The sequence below is a fragment of the Podarcis liolepis genome, assembly GCF_965112155.1.
Source record: "Podarcis liolepis genome assembly, chromosome: 1".
Taxonomy (NCBI): Eukaryota; Metazoa; Chordata; class Lepidosauria; order Squamata; family Lacertidae; genus Podarcis; species Podarcis liolepis.
Genome location: NC_139554.1, coordinates 109,997,071 through 110,015,395, shown reverse-complemented (window position 1 = coordinate 110,015,395; position 18,325 = coordinate 109,997,071). Strand labels below are relative to the sequence as shown.

Genomic DNA, 18,325 nt, shown 5'->3' with positions numbered 1-18,325 from the left:
GTAGCATGGATTTCAGGTGAGATATTTACCTTATGCAAGCATCCTGTGAGATTTTGGTAGATAGCCTGGTGGTGCTTGTGGGTGCCATGTTGGCAGTCCCTGAAACAATTATCCCACAATGCTTTGCTGCACTGTGCTATAAGAAGACTTTGTTAGCCCGTGGAAGAGTTCACAGTGCATCACTAACACATTTTTTTCTCCCCGAGCCTCTTTCTATTCAGCATTCCTGCAGAAATAACAGTGGTAGTCACCTGAACTCCTTACATAGTTACTATTGACAGAAGTAGAGGCCACGCTAATACCCAGAGAGCGAGCGCCTGTAATATGAAGTGAAAAGTCAACACCATCTTGGAAAAGTAAACTACAGCAGCTAATGCTCATTCATGCATTAATGATCAATGTAGAGGCGCAAAAGCTTTCAAAGGTTTTCTGAATACATAGAATGAAGCATTGGTATTGTTAAAAGCTGTTCACTTGAATACTAAAAAAGAGGAAAAATAACCAGTAAAGTTGTGTTAACATTAATTTACAAGATTTATATAACTAAGGGAAACTGACGCTGAGGTTGGAAGCGAAGATTGCTTAAACTGCAGGGGGTGGGAATGTGAAACCTTGAGGTGGCAAGATGGTTCACTTCCCAGAATGCAACACCTGAAGCCATTTTATCTAATGCTCAGTGTCTTTACTGAATTTAAATTGAGCTACAGCAGAAAGTTTGCTTACTTTCACTTGTCAGGGGAAGAATACCCCCCACCCCACCCGGCCCCACAATTGTAAGAAACAGAAACATTTCACAATGTTGCATCTTGTTGATTTTGAGTCAGATGCAGTGGTGATTTTGTGTTCACAGACAATGTTTCTGCTCAGTTAAGACAGCTCACCTAATTTTCACATATCAGCCTTCATCAGCCAGGAGCAACATTTGAAGTCCATTGGAGTTTACTGAACATCACAAGTGTACACTGAAGCACACAGGGTGTGTTTTTCTTTGACTTGTCAACAGGTAGCAAGTGACTTGTCAACAGGTAGCAAATGCTTTCCTATGTTATCGACTTGATGCTATAGCAAAAACCCAGAGGCTGAAGAAGGCTTTTGTGGGAAAGCAGCTGTCATGGACCTAACTCTTTGCAAGTGATCATGGGAAACCACATATGACGAATTGAACAATATATGGCCTTTTAAACTCTGTTTGTGGGGTTATTGCTTTTGTTTCTTACTATGCTATATATTTTTGTGTTTTTATATTGTTAACTACATTGTGATCCTTGGAGTGTATAGAAGTTGTTGTTGTCCAGTCTCGGAGTTAGTCCTCACCAGATAGTCCTCACCAGGAGCCACAGTGGGGAGAATGAAAATTGGTTTGCTTGAACTGCTAATAGCTTCAAGTATCCTGGAGGAAGGTGTGACTGGAACCCTGAGTGGGACTGATCCTGTTTCAGGGTGAGGAGGATATAGTACAACATCACATTGCAGTTCCTGCATGTATAAAGCAGTATTGAAGGCTGCACAAACCCGTCCTCTCTTAAATTTATCCTGATGTTCTACATGATATGTTATTTGCACTCCTGGTAGTGATATGTTAGGTGTGGTTAGGACATCAGTTTCTGTGGGAAAATGTGCTTCCAACCATTGACTTAGAGCGCAACCGCTGAGAATTCAGAAGTTGGTCCCCCTTCCATTTGGCAAACTGCATGTGTGTCTGTTTTGCTGTTTGTACATTCTGTGAAGCTCTGATTCTGGACCACACGATTGTCACCAGAGATGATCTCCATTAAACTCGAGCCGTTGTTTTTCTCTGCTCTTTTCCAGTTGCTGGGGGTGTGTCCCACTGAGCACAGTGTTTTTTTGTGTGTGGAATTCAGCGATTCAAGTGGGTCTGTGGTAATTCATGAAGCAGAAACCGAAACCCACATAGCTGGTGATAGTAAAGTATACAGCGACTTGCCTCAGAGGCATGAAGTTGAGAGCATGACAGGCAGCTGTATGAGAACGGCAATACACAGGAGGAAAAGAGCAGCATTAGTAAGCTGGCATTCGAAGGCGAGAAGGCCTTTCAAAGGCCAAATTTACATATCTCACACTGTGAAGGGGAATATCGGTGAGATCACTCTGAGTGACAATCAAAACCGAAAATGTGGACAGCGGCTCGGCTGGTTCATCGCAAGCCTGCCTCTCTAGTTCAGCTGGGTCTAATGAGCCTGTAGTGCAATTAGCGTAAAATTTGGCCCTGCTGCTTAGCATAAGAATTTAATCAGTCAAGAATGGGATAAAAGGTCAAAAGGAAACAGCCAAACACTTGTACTGCTGTGAATGCATTAGCCTTTCCTTGGTTGTGGTCTTTCTTGTCAGGGCTCCCAATTCCCCTGAGGGCACACACAGTGCCTCAGATTTTGAAAACCTTTGCCAAAATTGCATTATGTGGTCAAATAATCTGCGCGGGGCTGCCTGTTTATGCCTTTTCCATGCCCGGTATCTGCTGCTGCACAGACTGACCTGACCTCCTCACAAAGTGTCAGGCTGTGTAATAAATTTTATGTAGGAAACTAACTCCATTTGGGGGGAATAAATGAAAAGCGCAATAGCTCTGACCTGCTTCCCAACCTTTTATTTTAACTCCTAACTGCAGGGATCTTTGGATTAGTGCTCTCATCGTCCCTGATTGTTGGCCGTGCTGGCTGGAAGTGATGGCAAGTGGAAGTACTACGAGAAGGCCTCATTTTTGCCCTATATAATACTTCTTCTGTGTCTATTTTGCCTTTCTTTGGAGGCATCCACAGCTCTGCAAGCAGCCCATATTCCCTCAATGTGAAGGATATTACACAATGTGAAGGGGCTTTTTTTTCCCAGATGGAACTTTCCGGAACTCAGTTCTGGAACCTCTCAGGTGGGCGCCATTGCCATTCTAAGCAAGAAAGGCGTTCATGGTGAGTTCCAACACTTGTTTTTCTTTCACGGCGAGTTCCATCACTTCTTTTTCTAGAAAAATAGCACTGGCCCTAGATAACCTGTGAGTTTTGCAGCTGGGCAGGGATTCATATGCAGGACTCCTTAAATCCAAATCGAGTCCTCTAACTGCTACACTATACCGCTGAGCTTTCCAAACTGTGTGTCACGACACGTTAGTGTGTCGGCTGCAGTGTGTATGTGTGCCACACAAACGCTCCTCCCAGTCTTATAAGGGGTTAGTTTAATCTCCAGTTTGCTAGTAAAACTGAATTGCTGTGTTAAGAAATGATGCATGTCTAAAAAAGTGTGTCACCAACATGAAAAGATTGGAAAGCTCTGCTATACCGGTTCTCAAATAGCATTTGCGAATGTCCCAGTTTCAGTCCTCAGCATCTCCAGGTTGGGCTGGGAATGTCCCCTGCCTAAAAACCCTGGGGATTGACAGCCATTTGGAGTAGATAATGTTGAGCTAGAGAGACCATTGGTCTGACTCAGGAAAAGGCAGTTTCATATGTAGAGCCCAATCCCTTGTGAGGAGATCTGTGTCAAAAGGTACTGGGATTCTGAAAAAGCTGCAGCTGCCCACGCATGGACTCTTAGATCACATATCCAATTTCAGCTGGAATTTCAAGGATGCTCTTGAAAGAGCAGGGAGCTTTGGCAAGGAATCTGTTTTTCTATACTTCCATTCTCTACATTTACTGACTCTCACATAATATCCTTCATATCCTTAAGTCCTTAACTTGTGTCTAATTTTTATTTCCTCTGGGCAAGTTGAAGAACAGTTGTATAATGACAAGTCTATATAGAAAACTTGCTGCTTTGTGTTTTGTTGTTAGTTTTACGGTATTTAAATTGGTTTCTTTTTAAATGTGAGCTGCTTTGGAGGTCCATTCTGAGAGTGAAAAGTGGCATATATTTTCCAGAATGCCTTCCATCTGCTTAATGTGAAGGTGAAGCGACTGATGGACGTCAGATTAGGTTACACATATACCTAATGCCTGCTAACTGACTCACCTTCGTGCATTATCTGTTATGCATGCTTTTTTATTTTCTGCTCGTGAAACATTTAATTGTGTTAATGTTGGCTCCCACCACATTGCCCATCATTGTTCTCTAGGTGTGCAGTCTTCACCTTCTCAGAGCCAATCCTGTGAACTACCTTTAATCCAAACATGGATTTGGGGACCCTTTCTAATTTTTCAATCAGATTGGTGGTTGTGAATGATGCAGTTGTGACCCTCCTAGATTACACCCTACCCACCTGTTGTGTGTGCTTATAATAGCCACTTTTTAAAAATCTTTTTGCCATCTTTGCTTTCTGGGATCTCTTGCTTTCTCCTCCCTAGATTATAGCCACATGAACGATGCCACCCAGTTAGAGAACTTAACCCGGCAAACCAGGGTAAGGACAGATATTCAGCACTATATCTTCATTCTTCATTCTGTAGACATGTAAGAGCTACTTGTTCTTGAATTTGTGTCCATGAAAGTAGCTTTATTTTCATGCATCATTAGTTCTCCGCTAATGAACTGCAGGATTTGCCCGCCTAAGCAGGAACCGACCCCCCCCCCGCAACCCTGCTTTTTTCCACTGCTAGAAAATGTCCTTTGTTTTTACTTGTCTTTCATTTACATGATGGCCCAACTGATTAGATATCCAGATTTAATGGCTGAGCACTGCGACACTCTGTAATTCATTTTGCCACTGTGAATAAACTCAACCTTACAGGGTACATAAAAACCGAGGTTTTATGGCTGTTTTTATGATTGCTGGATTGCTACTTGTCAAGCTTATATGCATAGCCAAGGCAATCAGACCTGCTCAATGAAACCAAGTTAAGTGAGAACTCCCCAATTATGGAAGGCCGGGGCAATGCTGGCTCATCATGCAGATGAGACACTGAAGAGGTTCATTCAGAAAAGCTTATGCCCCAAAGCAAGAAGTCTTCTAAACTGCTGACAGGCGGGGTTTTTTGTACAAAAAAAAAAGGCCACGTGTGGGTGAATTCTTGCCACCCATTATACAAACATGCCTTTGGAAATGGCATCATTCTGTTATCTCAGTAGGGTACACAGAAGGCCATTATGGCAGCTTATGTGAAGATATGGAGTTATGAGGCAATTAGATACTCCTAGACTATTTTCTGCTCATTCCTCCCCTCCACCTGTTTCCCTGTCTGCCTTACTGTTCAAACCAACATTTTCCCCTTTATCTCCTTTTGTTCTACAGTTATTAAATCCATTGAGCTTTCACTGGGGTGTGTTAGGGAGTCGGTATTACTGAGATTTGTCTTAAACAATGTAGATAATATTTTATCATGCAATCTACCACACCTCTACACCTGGTCAGTAGTTGAATGCCCCTCACCACTTGGCAGTTTCATACAAGCTACTCATGGCTCCCTACCCCCGTTTATATATTTTGCTCATTTCCTGTGTCTATGGTTAAATGGCTCCAGAATGCAAGTCTGTTATATCTGTTCCTCCTCCCCCAAAGAGAGCTCTTTCTTTCTGAATTCCTGGGTTTGCTTTTCAGCCTTCATTGGCGGGAAAACAATGTCCTCTTCAGAGTTAAATGGAATTAAGGTAAGTAGGGGAAACATCCTGCAGCCTTGGTTTCCATCTGAAATATTAAAAGATAATCCAGAGGTAATGAAGTGGGCTAAGCCATGATTTATAGGAGGGATTTTAAGTTATTTTAAAGATTAATAGGAAACAAACTATAAATCATCATTCCCACTTGCAAAAGCACTGTGTGGGAGTTGGGACAAATTAATGGTTCGAGGAGAAACTGAAGTGTCTTGTGTTTGTATGCTCATGTGACTGGGGGGGAAATTGAGAGAGAGAGAGCTCATGCTGGGCACAGCAATTTGGGATGCTTTGCTAAAGGAAAGCTTTGTAGCCACTTTCCTGGCTTTCAGTTGATATGCTTTTGCTTTGATGCTAAAAGCCACGTATCAGTCCCGTAATAATAACAAAGGCAGAAAACTCTGCTGTTTCCATATATAATTTTTACTTCCGCAGACTACTGCTAAGATGAATTACACATTTTTTAAAAATGAGGGTGCTGGGCTTCTAAACTGGATGTGTGTGTGTACTTGGAATGGGGAAATGGCCTGGTTAGTAACAGGCTTGGTAAAGGTAAAGGGACCCCTGACCATTAGGTCCAGTCATGACTGACTCTGGGGTTGCGGCGCTCATCTCGCTTTATTGGCCAAGGGAGCCGGCATACAGCTTCCGGGTCATGTGGCCAGCATGACTAAGCTGTTTCTGGCGAACCAGAGCAGCACACAGAAACGCCATTTACCTTCCTGCTGGAGCGGTACCTATTTATCTACTTGCACTTTGATGTGTTTTCGAACTGCTAGGTGGGCAGGAGCAGGGACCGAGCAACGGGAGCTCACCCCGTTGCGGGGATTCGAACCACCAACCTTCTGATCAGCAAGTCCTAGTCTCTGTGGTTTAACCCACAACGCCACCCGTGTAACAGGCTTGACTGACTGCCAAATCAACCTGGAAGAACTCATTCTTCCAGGGGAGTGGAAGCCATAGTCTTACGTCAGGGGTTGCCAATGTGCCACCCTCAGGCACACATGTATCCACAGAACAGAACAGAACAAAATAGAGTGGAATGGAACCAAACAGAACCTGAAGGCCCCCTTCAAGGCAGGTATGGATGACAGCTTGGGCTTTTTCAGTGGTGGCCCCTAATTGTGGTATGCTCTCCCCAAGGAGACTTGCCTGGTGCTGACATTATCAGCTTTTTAACACCAGGCAAAGACATTCTTGTTCTTCCAGGCTGTTTGGTTTTTTTTAGTCTGATTTTTTAGCCTGGTGTTCCATCTTTCGGTAGTGTGGGGAAATGTGCATACAGTGGTACCTTAGGTTAAGAACTTAATTAGTTCTGGAGGTCCGTTCTTAACCTGAAACTGTTCTTAACCTGAGGTACCACTTTAGCTAATGGGGCCTCCCGCTGCCGCTGCGCCACTGCACGATTTCTGTTCTCATCCTGAAGCAAAGTTCTTAACCCAAGGTACTATTTCTGGGTTAGCGGAGTCTGTAACCTGAAGCGTCTGTAACCCGAGGTATATCAATTATCTATATCTATGCACGCACATCTATTCTATGTTGTGTTGTTCATGGATGAACACTCATAGTATGTCTGTTTTTTATTTTCCTGGCATTCTTGCATTTTACATCTTTGTAAGTCACTCTTAAGACTCTTGCGAAAAGCTAGGAATACATTTACATAATGATGATAGATAAACAAATAAATGCATTCAATAGAGCTTACTGCTGAGCAAATATGCACTTCACCTTTCTCAGCCTGTTTGCTCCCCTTGGTGGCCCCTGATCAACTGTTTTCACCTTTCTGAATTAGTGACATGCGTAATCCCACCCAGTTATGGATCTTCAAACTGTAAACACAACAGCACAGTATTATATTACATAACTAAGCACATTTGGCTACAAGGGGTTACACGATGATGGAAGTGAGGGCAATATAAATGAATTTGCAAATAAAAAGCTTGACTCCCAAGCAAACAACTGACTCCCGATATCCTTGAGTTGAGTTTAGGTCATCAAGGCTTTTGAAAAAATCCATTTATAAGCTATTCAATATATAAACCTGTCTCTTACTCCATTTATAAGCATATCCTAAAGGCTTGGGGGAAGTCCCAACGGGACTTATTAGGAAGCAAGTATTTTATGATTGCAAGCTTACTTTCTGATGTGAAATGAAATCATGTGCATACCATTGTCTAACTTTCTATCTGGCTCCAATGTAGCCAGCCTCCACATCACATCCTTTGCCAATGAACAGAAGCAGTAGTCACAGGAATTAGAAATCGGATCATGGTTTGGTTGCTCAGTAAGAAAGAAAACATCAAACATACTACAGTAAAACCCTATGTGAAACTTAAAAAACAACATGGCTTCTGGTAGTTATGAGCCACATTGAGTTCCACCTTGATCTATCGATCTCCAGACTAGTTACCTTTGGCTATAGTCTTTGTCTGCTTGCCCCCTGCTAAACTTTCACAATGGTGTTCTACTGCCTTTTTATTCATGTCTCAGGGTATAGCTAGCTACCCCAATGGTCCCCAAAGACCCAACAAGAATTATATGTATTCCCATAAAATACACAACAATCCATAAAATAAGGCCCATTCATTTCAGAGCAGCCAAGTCCATCAGGAAAGAGAAGGGAGCCAATCTTTTCTTATTCCTTGAGTTTTCTAGAAAGTTCTGCTCATGTCTTATCTACCACATCCCCAAATGTGTGACCATAGGGAGGATCATTAAACAGCAGCCCTGTTTTTCTGAATATAAATGGAATGAAATCCACAATTTTGCCTGGGTCAGAACAACATTAGGCATTGACAAATAGGCTGTCTGCTCTCTAGTTTTACAGCCAGAGGGTGAGATTTCCTCCTGTTTTCTTATGTCTTTGCTGTAAGCACCCAGGCTTACAAAATATGTCCACTAGATTTCAGCCATTAAGATCATGATAACGTTTTCACAGCCATTTGGTTGCAATATGAATTTTTAGCATATGTGTGTGTGTGCGCGCAAATATATATATATATATATATATATGCAAATGCCTGCATATGTTAAAGCAACTGCTTGTGGCACAAAAGTGACATCAGCTGAGTGATATTAATGACAAGTTGAAATGAGGCAGGGAAGCATAGATAAAGGTGTGCCTAAAATGCTCTGTCAAATAAAAGTATAATAAATCATCCCTTTCTTCCATTCCAGAACTTCTTTATATTATTCCTATCCCACCCTGCCACTCCGTATTGTTGTTGGAATTCGTCTTTCTTGGAAGACAATGCATCTCTGGGGGTGAAGTCAAACCTCTGTGTTAGGAGCACCGAAGTGACCTCCCTGGGGCACAAACAAGCCTGGGCAGTGTGTATGGAGGCCCTGGGCTGCTTAGATGACAAGACCCCCTCTCTTGGTCTCACTGATGAGGTCCAAAGGAAAGCAAAGCAATACATTTGGCACCAGCTTGGCTGCAGGAGTTGCTGGAAGAAGGAGTACAAGATGCCATCCAACCATCTTAGGGACTCCACCCTGGATTTGTGTAGGGTTTACTCCTTAGTCTTTCTTCTCCTGAAGATGTCCTGCAAGGCAGTGGAAGTTTAGGATCTGAGTTTTGGATGGACTATCTTCCCAGGTTGATGAGCCCCTTCTGCACCTTACTTCCTTCTATAGCACATTCAGAAACCTCCTTCTAGACTGTTGGACCCACTATTGGTCTTATCTACTCAATCCGCTGGAGCCATTCTTCACATGCAGGGGAAGTCCCTAACTTACCAAGGGTTTAAAACCCATTGGCTACCCTCACCTGGTTTAGCCACCCAGTCGAAGCCATTCTAGGAGCTACAGGTGACAGCTGAGTGCAGGGAGGGGACTAAAGGTGGACAAACTACCCTAGAAGAAGCGCAATGTGTTCCCCACCAATGATACTAACCCTCCCGTAACACTCCATGCACCCCATTCCATACTGTGACCTACAGAAAAGAACCAAGCATCAGTAGCACTTTTTGCTTTTAGCCTAACAATGTCAACAGTAAAATGTGAACTAGTTTCACTCTGCATCACTTTAATGTTGAGAAGTTAAGTATCCAGTCACCATACATGGTACTCTTACAAAGTTCTGGAAGCTTCTAGACAGTTGCTCCAATGTATTTAAAAGTGGAACCCAAAATTTTCTGAGTATCAGTCATTCTTACTCCTGTCAACCTCAGAATATACACGGGAGGGTTTGAATCTGTTAACTTCATCCAGATCAGAATATGTTCATCTGTTCAGGTAAACATGAAGAGCTATAGAGCTCAAGTAATTTGGACGTCATTAAGAGACTTCAATGGGGATAAAAGCCAAGGCCCAAAGACATCTTCTGCTCTTGGGTACATTCAAGACTGAATTATTAGTGTGTTTTAAGAGTAGGTGTCTTTTTCTTTTTCTTATTTTAATACCTTACAGTTACAACAGCATTAACAACACAATTGCAACTTTTGTGAAGGGATTTGTGCCTTTACAATTCCTATCTGATGTATAGTTCCATTTGCAAGTTTTCCAATAGCCAGCTATTCAGTGTTTAGAACTAGTAGGCTCTCCAAATTGTGGTCTGAAGAACAGCAAATAGCAAGTATCTTACCCCCTGCCATTGTCTTTCCAAAATGGTGGCCATACCTGTGTACTTATTTCAGAACACGCACACCCCACACATTGTACACTAAATAAATAAACTGGGTACATTATAAAACTGATGGGAGAGTGTTTTGATGTGATGCATGCTTGGACAAACACATCAGCATTTTGGCCCCTTCTGTGAACTATTAAATTTGGTGGTATGCACAAATGCAATAACCAAGTAAATTAAATGTGATTTGCTGGATTCCAGCAGTCATCTCATTTTCCTCTCCAGGGCATTTTCAGTTGTTAGTCCTATATGTATTTGTGACACTTTGTGAGTATCTCAGCAATAATTTCTTACTTCCATTTCCCCCTTGCTCTGAATTACAGAGCATCTATACTCACTTGGTGGTACTTAACTTTGTTTATCTGTGAGAGATGAAACTTACCTAACTTTAATCTCTGACAATTTTTTCTCCTTTTTTCTGCTACCTTATTCTCCGTAATGACCAATTTAATTTTCTCATCAGAGCCATTGTATTTTATTAGCACTCCCCAGCATTTCATTTACTAGCGCCTGTGGAGACACAAACAATCAGTATGGATTCCCTCTCAAAATTAAAACTACCCACATCTCGATAACAATCTCTACACAGATCCCCAGAGATTCCTTGCACTCCTGTGTGACTGAATTCTTCTTCTTCCTTTGAAAGTTTCCATGGCTGAGATTCAGTTGCAACCACTGTGTTGTTCATGTTCTTTTTTCAAAATATTCCTCTGCTCCTTGGAAGTATTTATCCTATGGTTCTCATCACCACTTCTAGGTTGGAAAGAAGGACTATGGACTCCCCTTCTTTGGATGTCTCCAGTTTAAGCCTGGACAACGGGTGTTTTCCCTTGAATGGGAATGAGTCCCACTCAACACAGTGAGGCTTACTTATGAGTGGCTTCCAACATATATAAAAACATAACAAAAATTACACATGAAAAAGCTTCCCTCTACAGAGCTGCCTTCAGATGTCTTCTAAAGGTTATACAGTTACTCATCTCCTTGACATCTGATGGGGCGGTGTTTCATAGAGTGGGTGCTACTACTGAGAAGGCCCCCTCTCTGGTTCCCTGTAACCTCACTTCTCATGGTGAGGGAACGGCCAGAAGGCCCTTTGTACTGGATCTCAGTATCCAGGCTTATTCACAGCTGGTCCAGCAAAATGCTGTGATGGGTGATATCAAAAGCTGCTGAGGGATCAAGGAGAAGCAAAAGCCCCAAATGGGAAGCATACCATTAAAATAAGGGAAAATAAGATGAAATGTGAGTACACAACTCAGGGGCTTCTGTTTTTAAAATGCACTGTAACCCATAGGAGCAATTCAATGAATGACAAACTTTGCTGGTGTGCGTAAATTCAAATAAAATAGATTTCTGCGTGAGTGTATTGTGGTGTGTTTTTGAAAAGCTACTTGAGAACTACTAGGTACAAATGTTTACTTAGACGCCTGTCGCCGTACGTGATTATCCAGACAAGTCCTTGAGAAGAATTGCAATATGAATCACAAATAATTGTCAAGGAGCTGCCAACTATCTAAGCAGAGCCCTGCATTTGAAAGTAATGCGCAATCAGTGATGTAGTCCAAATGGATCTGTGCTGGGAAAATTCTCTCCTGTCTCTCTTACCACTAGGTAGAATTTCAAACATGCCATTGGCACTTCTCACTCATAGCCTTGCCATGACAATGCTGGGTTTTTTCTGGAAGCTGCAACTAGGGCAGAATGAAGGGCAGGGTTGCTAAAGGCAGTGGCTGGCCATGTAACTGTGGACTATTGGCAATACAGTCAAACCAGCAATGCATGTTTGCTAGATAGGCACATGATAGGAGTGGAAGCTCAAAAAGTTTCCCTCTAAGTTGCTAGAGAGAACTCTGAGAGCCATTGCCACTGTGCTCTGATAGGGGGAGTATGTAGCCATATATAGTCTCCTCACCTGGCTAGGCTCTTTCCTCTTTGACCTCATTGCTGTAATGTAGAACACCTGCATGTCTGAGCTCCACAGCTCAGACACCATTTTAAATTAGACTAAAGCATGTCTTTGTAAGTGGATTACCATTTTAAGCCTGCCTGTACAAAGCTGCTGTTATCGATTACTCTTCAACAAGTATTCTGAGTGAGTAAATGCTATTTTTACCTTTGAAAAGACTGTGTGATGACTGCTTTAAGGGGGGAGAAATACCAGGAGAATCATCTGCCTTAAAGCATCCTGGATTACTTAAACTAAAAGGCTAAAACTAGCCTATCTAAGCTTCCCTTTTAAGCTGCAAAGGGTTGCACTCTGCTCAACTCACAAACATGGGGAAGGAAGGATAATTTCTAACAAATACATTCTCTCCTACCATCTATACACATGCCAACAATAACACCATTATTAAAAGAACTGCACTGCCTGCCAGTTTGCTACCAGGCCACGTTTAAGCTTTTGGTATTAACATAGAAATCCCTTAACAACTTGGGACTAGCTTATGTGAAGGAACACCTTCTGCCACATAGAATCTGTCCATTCATTAAAGTCAGGGCTTTTTTACTCACTGGAACTCAGTTCTGGCACCTCTAGTGGGCGCCATTGCCATTCTAAGAGAATGAGGGAGGTGTTCATGGTGAGCTCCAGTACCTCTTTTTCTAGAAAAATTGCACTGATTAAAGTCATCAGTTGAAGCACTCCTGACTCTGCCACACTCTGCAAAAGTTCATTTTGCAGCAAAGGGATGTGGGTGGTGCTGTGAGTTAAACCACAGAGCCTAGGGCTTGCCGATCAGAAGGTCGGCGGTTTGATTCCCCGCGATGGGGTGAGCTCCCGTTGCTCGGTCCCTGCTCCTGCCAACCTAGCAGTTCAAAAGCACGTCAAAGTGCAAGTAGATAAATAGGTACTGCTCCGGCGGGAAGGTAAACGGCGTTTCCGTGTGCTGCTCTTGTTCGCCAGAAGCAGCTTAGTCATGCTGGCCACATGACCCGGAAGCTGTACGCCGGCTTCCTCGGCCAATAAAGCGAGATGAGCGCCACAACCCCAGAGTCTGTCACGAATGGACCTAATGGTCAGGGGTCCCTTTACCTTTACCTTTACTGTAGGTGGAGGATCTTTCAACCTCCCCTCAGAAATAAGGTGAGTGCCAACAGTTCACTGCGTGCTAAAAACTTTCCTGTATACTGAATTGTTTGTTGTCTGTTGGCCCTTTATTCTAACATCTGTGCTGACTGAGGCTGCATACACACCATGCGTTTGAAGTATATTTAAAGCATATATTATCCCTCACTGAGCTACAATTCCCAGCACTGCATAACTACAGTGACCAGGATTATTTTGGGGGGAAGCCATGCACCTTAATTGGGCTTTCAGTGTATGGTGTATACTCAGGCTGTTTTACTGGAATGGCTTTTATTGAAAACCACCTTGAGATGTTTTCAAAAAAGCATCTCCAGCTAACTGACTGACTGACTAAATGCCTTTTGAATTACAAGAAAGGGAGAGGTAGATATCTATCTGTATCTCTCTCTCTCTCTCCACATAATGCTGGGAAACCTTGCTACAGAGCATGATTTGGGATAACTAGCCACTGATAACCAACATGCTTAAGTCTAATTAATGCATGAAGGGGTTAAGACCATAGAATAAGCTGTCCTGCAAGGCTTAGCCAAATTCACTCCCCCTCACCTTGGGAGGAATGGCTATCAAGCTCTTTGTTCTTTCATTCCATTATGTGAACGCCTACGAATAAGGAGGTCTGAGATGGTTGCTTCAAGTTTAGAGTGCGCGGCTGACGGAAGCCATCTTTGTGATTCTATACAAATGATTTAGAAACTGTAACCATTTTGGAACCTAAGTTTTACTGCCTGTGTTTTCTGACTGCTGTGTGGAAAAGCACACAAATCTGACCTTTGAAGAGTTTGTAAGCAAAACCTTTTTTTTAAATTTACCAAATGTGTGGTAGAGGGGAATCTTGGAAGCAACTCAGAAGGGGGTACAGTGGTACCTCTGGTTGTGAACGGGATCTGTTCCGGAGGCCCGTTCGCAACATAAATAGAATGTAACCCGCAGCAGCGCGTCTGCGCATGCGCGGGTTGTGATTCGTCGCTTCTGCACATGCGCGTGATATCATTTTGCACGTCTGCGCGAGCGGCGTAACCCGTAAGTAACCTTTCCCAGTGTTTCCGGGTCGCGGCGGGACGCAACCTGAAAAAACGTATCATGAAGCAAATGTAACATGAAGTATGACTGTATTTGAAAGGTCCAATAACCTAATTTCCATGTGTTACTTTGCTGCATATTTTGTGATTTTAAATATCTGCTGGGGTTCTCTCACCAAAGAGTACATGCACCAGACCTGGATCTTAGGCATCCAGGAAGCCTCCTTTAATTGTACCTATATTTTTCTTTAACCAAAATCCAACATAAGGTTGGGCAACTTTTTGTCTGTGGAGGACTGCATCCCCTTGGGGAAAATTTGTCAGGGACTGCATGACATGTGTGGGAAGAGTCAAAGACAAGTGTGGATGGGGCTACTCCTTTTCTTCTCACTTTCTGTGATCCCCTTTCTCTGATTGTCGAGTAGGTAATTCTGTTTTTAATAAAGTTTTATTATACGTTTTATCCTTGTTCTTTTAAAAAAAGAGGAAACTGAAAAATCCCTCCTCAAAGTTTGGATTGCTTTTTAGTTTTCATTGTGCTATTCAATCTGTAGACATCAAATAAATTATGTCTGCTGTATCATCTGCAAAAAGTCTCTTAGTAGAATCTCTGAACCATTATGTAATTTATTGAACTTAATTAACACAAGCCAATATTTTACATAAGTAATTAAATGAGTTGAAAGTGTTGCACGACTCTCCCATCTGTTGGAAGCAACAGCTAAATTGCAGTACAAATTAAAACACATAGTGTATGTCTTCCATGTGTGACTATATACCATTTTTGACTATGTGTCTATTTACATATAAATTATGCTATTGAAATGCCTCGCAGTATATATATTCCTTATTGTGGCCCATTAGTTTTATTCCTGGCTGTAGAAATGCTGATTCCAAGGAATATGGCGGTAAACAATAGAGCTTAAGGACCATTTAAACCAGCCTAACCTCCACCTTGACATCTGTTGAACTGTAGCTCATGGATTACTGTCGCCTTTTAAAGGTGCACCTGCCCATTGATCCTCCTGATTATATGCACCTCACATTTGCCCTCTATATTGTTTTGAAAAGCATCACTAAGCCGGTCTCATCAAACTACTCGTAAATTGTCAGATGAACTTTGGAAAATTTAGCCGTTACTGAAGAAGATTAGTATCTCTCATTAAAGTACCATGGAGTCATGCCAGTTTCACTGCCCATGCAGAATAACATTTAGGGAATAGTACATTTGGTGGATTTCTCTCTCAGTGTAGAGGGCACTCAAATGTCAAGTTGTTGTTGTTTAGTCGTTCAGTCAAGTATCTATCCACTATGTTTGTGTTCTGGCCTTCCCCAAAGCAAGGTTGTCCGTCCATCTTAAAACTAAATGGAAGCTTATAAACAGTTGTACTCATTGCTATTTTTCTAGAAAAAGAGGTGCCAGAACTCACCATGAGAACTCTCCCTTCTTCTCTTAGAATGGCAATGATGCCCACCAGAGGGATGTCAGAGTTGTGAGCTCTGGCTGAAAAAACACACCCTGTTTGTACTTCAGAATGGTCTCAAAAATATAAGAAAGCATTTCAGGCTGGAAAAATAAGAGCACTGGAAGATGAGGATCATGAAAACTAAAAAGATGGGGCATGGTGTCCAGATTCAACAATGTCACTAAACCTTGAAATACAGTGGTACCTCGGGTTACATACTGTCAGGGAACTGACATCAGAGCGAGAGGCGAAGGGGAGGCTCTCTGATGATGCGGGACCCAGCAGCAGGGGGAGAAACAGCCCAGTAGAGGGGGAAGCAATTCAGCGCAACACCAGGGATAGAGGGGGGCTGATGGGGGAATTGGAGAGAGGGCTCCAGGATTCTTCACTGGACATCAGTGAAGAGAGCCCAGGTCCTCCGCTGCCCATGCCCTCCCTGCGCAGGAGGCTCCCGCGCAGTGAGAGAAGGCGGAGACTGGGCGTCAAACAACTTTTATGCTGGAAGAGGTTCAAGAAACGCCCACTGACGGATTCTGCCAGCGATTGAGGCAGCCACTATGAGAAGGGGCTGCGCAGTCAGAAAGGTTTAACAAGGCAAATTAGCCTAGAGAGGCACCAGTTTACGCACGAGTAACTCATACCTACTACACATACACTTCAGGTTACATACGCTTCAGGTTACAGACTCCGCTAACCCGGAAATAGTACCTCAGATTAGGAACTTTGCTTCAGGCTGAGAACAGAAATCGTGCTCCGGAGGCACGGCGGAAGCAGGAGGCCCCATTAGCTAAAGTGGTGCTTCAGGTTGAGAACAGTTTCAGGTTAAGAACGTACCTCCGGAACGAATTAAGTACTTAACCCAAGGTACCACTGTATACCTTGACACCTGCCAATATTCCCTCCTTGTTCAAGGCCAGTATTGGGATTTCGATGGAAAAATCTGTTTTCCTACACAGCAACAGCACAGGTTTGCTGCGTTCTCAGCAAGGTATATCTCAGCTTCCGCTGCATCTGGATTGAGTAAACTATGGGCAGTGAAGAGGTACAGGGAGAACTTAGATTTAGTTCTCATCTGAAGGTGAACATACCTAATTCACTCTCTCTGAAACAATACACAAATTGAAAGAACAGCCATCCACAACAGGCACTTTTCTGAATTTTGCAATGCAGTTCTCCAGCCAAGCAATGTTTTCAGAAATGCACAGTCTAGGGTAAACTGCATTTTAAATGCATATGTTGGTGAAAATTGCTTTTTAAAACTGTATATTGGGCAAAATTTCATTAAAAAGGCATATTTTGGGAGAAATTTGCCCTAAAATTTCCAAGAGAACTTAAAAAATAAATTCATAACTGACATAGAAATGTGGAGAACTGAATTTAAGACTGGGAAAATTAGAAATGGAGGGGAAGTGAAATGGACAGGTTTTCCATCCCTTGGTCCTGTGTTGCTCATGCTGAGTGACTGATGACCCATTGTACTTCCAAGGCAGCATCTAGAGTAAAAGATATGAGTGTGGTAATTTAATCAGCTGCAACTCCTCAGACAGCCAGTCAGAGAACAGTGACGCTGGGATGATCGAGAGGGGATCACAGCTGGATTTCAAGCTGCTGTGGCAGCGAAATAAAGAAACAAAAAAATCCATGGGGAAGGTGGACAACTTAAAGAAGGTGTACCAGACAGGGAGATAATAGCCTGCCCTCTGAACTGACCTGCACAAAACTCTATTTGTGCTTGTTAGCTCAGGTCAGGACTGGCCTCTGTGTCAGAAGCTCATTAACAAACTGGACACAGCTCAGAGGGCAACAGCCAAGAAGCCATTTCTGCTTCCTCTTTCCTTTCCAGTGGCAAGTCTGAGTGTGGTAATATTACTCCCAGCAGGTTTTGGACCTTTTTCTTATTTTATAGCAGGGGGTGGAATGAGGGAGGCCTGGCTTTCTGCTGAGGGGATAAATCTGTAACTCTACTAATTACGGGCATGGATGCGAGCTCCCTTGGTTCAATGCTGTTGGATAATGCTGTTGTTGCTTTGCAATGTTGTGTGTGAATGAATGAATGGGTGTGCATTATGTGTGGATGGATATATGTAGGTGTTATGTGTGGATTCTTATGAATTCTGTGGATTCTGTGTGTTGGAATGAGTGGGTGTGGGTGTGTGTATAAATGGATAAGAACCCACCTTTTCCTGTAAGGGGGAGAGTTAGAAAAATTATACACCCCACAATTCCCTTCTACGACACAGTGCCTGAAGGCAAAGGAATCCCAGGCTCATACTTCCTGCCAATCGTGGCACATCCACCATGCTTATCAAAGCATGCTGCAGACTCACACAAAGCTTTTATCCAAGGCTGCCTCTGCTTGCTGATTTAAATCCGCAGAGGAAACCTTCACGAATCCTCTGCTGTTGTTTCCACAAAATATGAACCCTCCTGAAGCAGGCCATCTGGCCCGGCATCCTGTTTCTCACAGTGGCCAATTAGATGCCATGGGGAATCAGACAACCAGGATCTGAGTACAACAACACTTTTCCCGCATGTGATTCCTAGCAACTGGCGTTCAGAGGTATTCTGCCTCTGTATTGGAAGT

General features: G+C 42.9%; 1 protein-coding gene and 1 long non-coding RNA gene across 2 annotated transcripts in view; one reads left to right on the top strand and one right to left on the bottom strand.

Annotated features, from left to right (window-relative positions):
* The window catches only part of LOC310704407, a 240,074-nt gene that overhangs the window by 132,938 nt on the left and 88,811 nt on the right, over positions 1-18,325 (bottom strand). The gene's annotated exons all lie outside the window — the stretch shown is intronic.
* LOC310704244 (uncharacterized protein) overlaps positions 1,762-18,325 on the top strand; it is a gene marked incomplete at its 5' end in the record, with an annotated part of 88,243 nt that continues 71,679 nt past the window's right edge. Inside the window, 3 exons of the mRNA XM_083497453.1 lie at positions 1,762-2,022; positions 4,303-4,351; positions 5,486-5,535. Coding sequence (XP_083353579.1) covers positions 1,762-2,022; positions 4,303-4,351; positions 5,486-5,535 — 360 coding nt within the window. The remainder of the gene's footprint in view (positions 2,023-4,302; positions 4,352-5,485; positions 5,536-18,325) is intronic.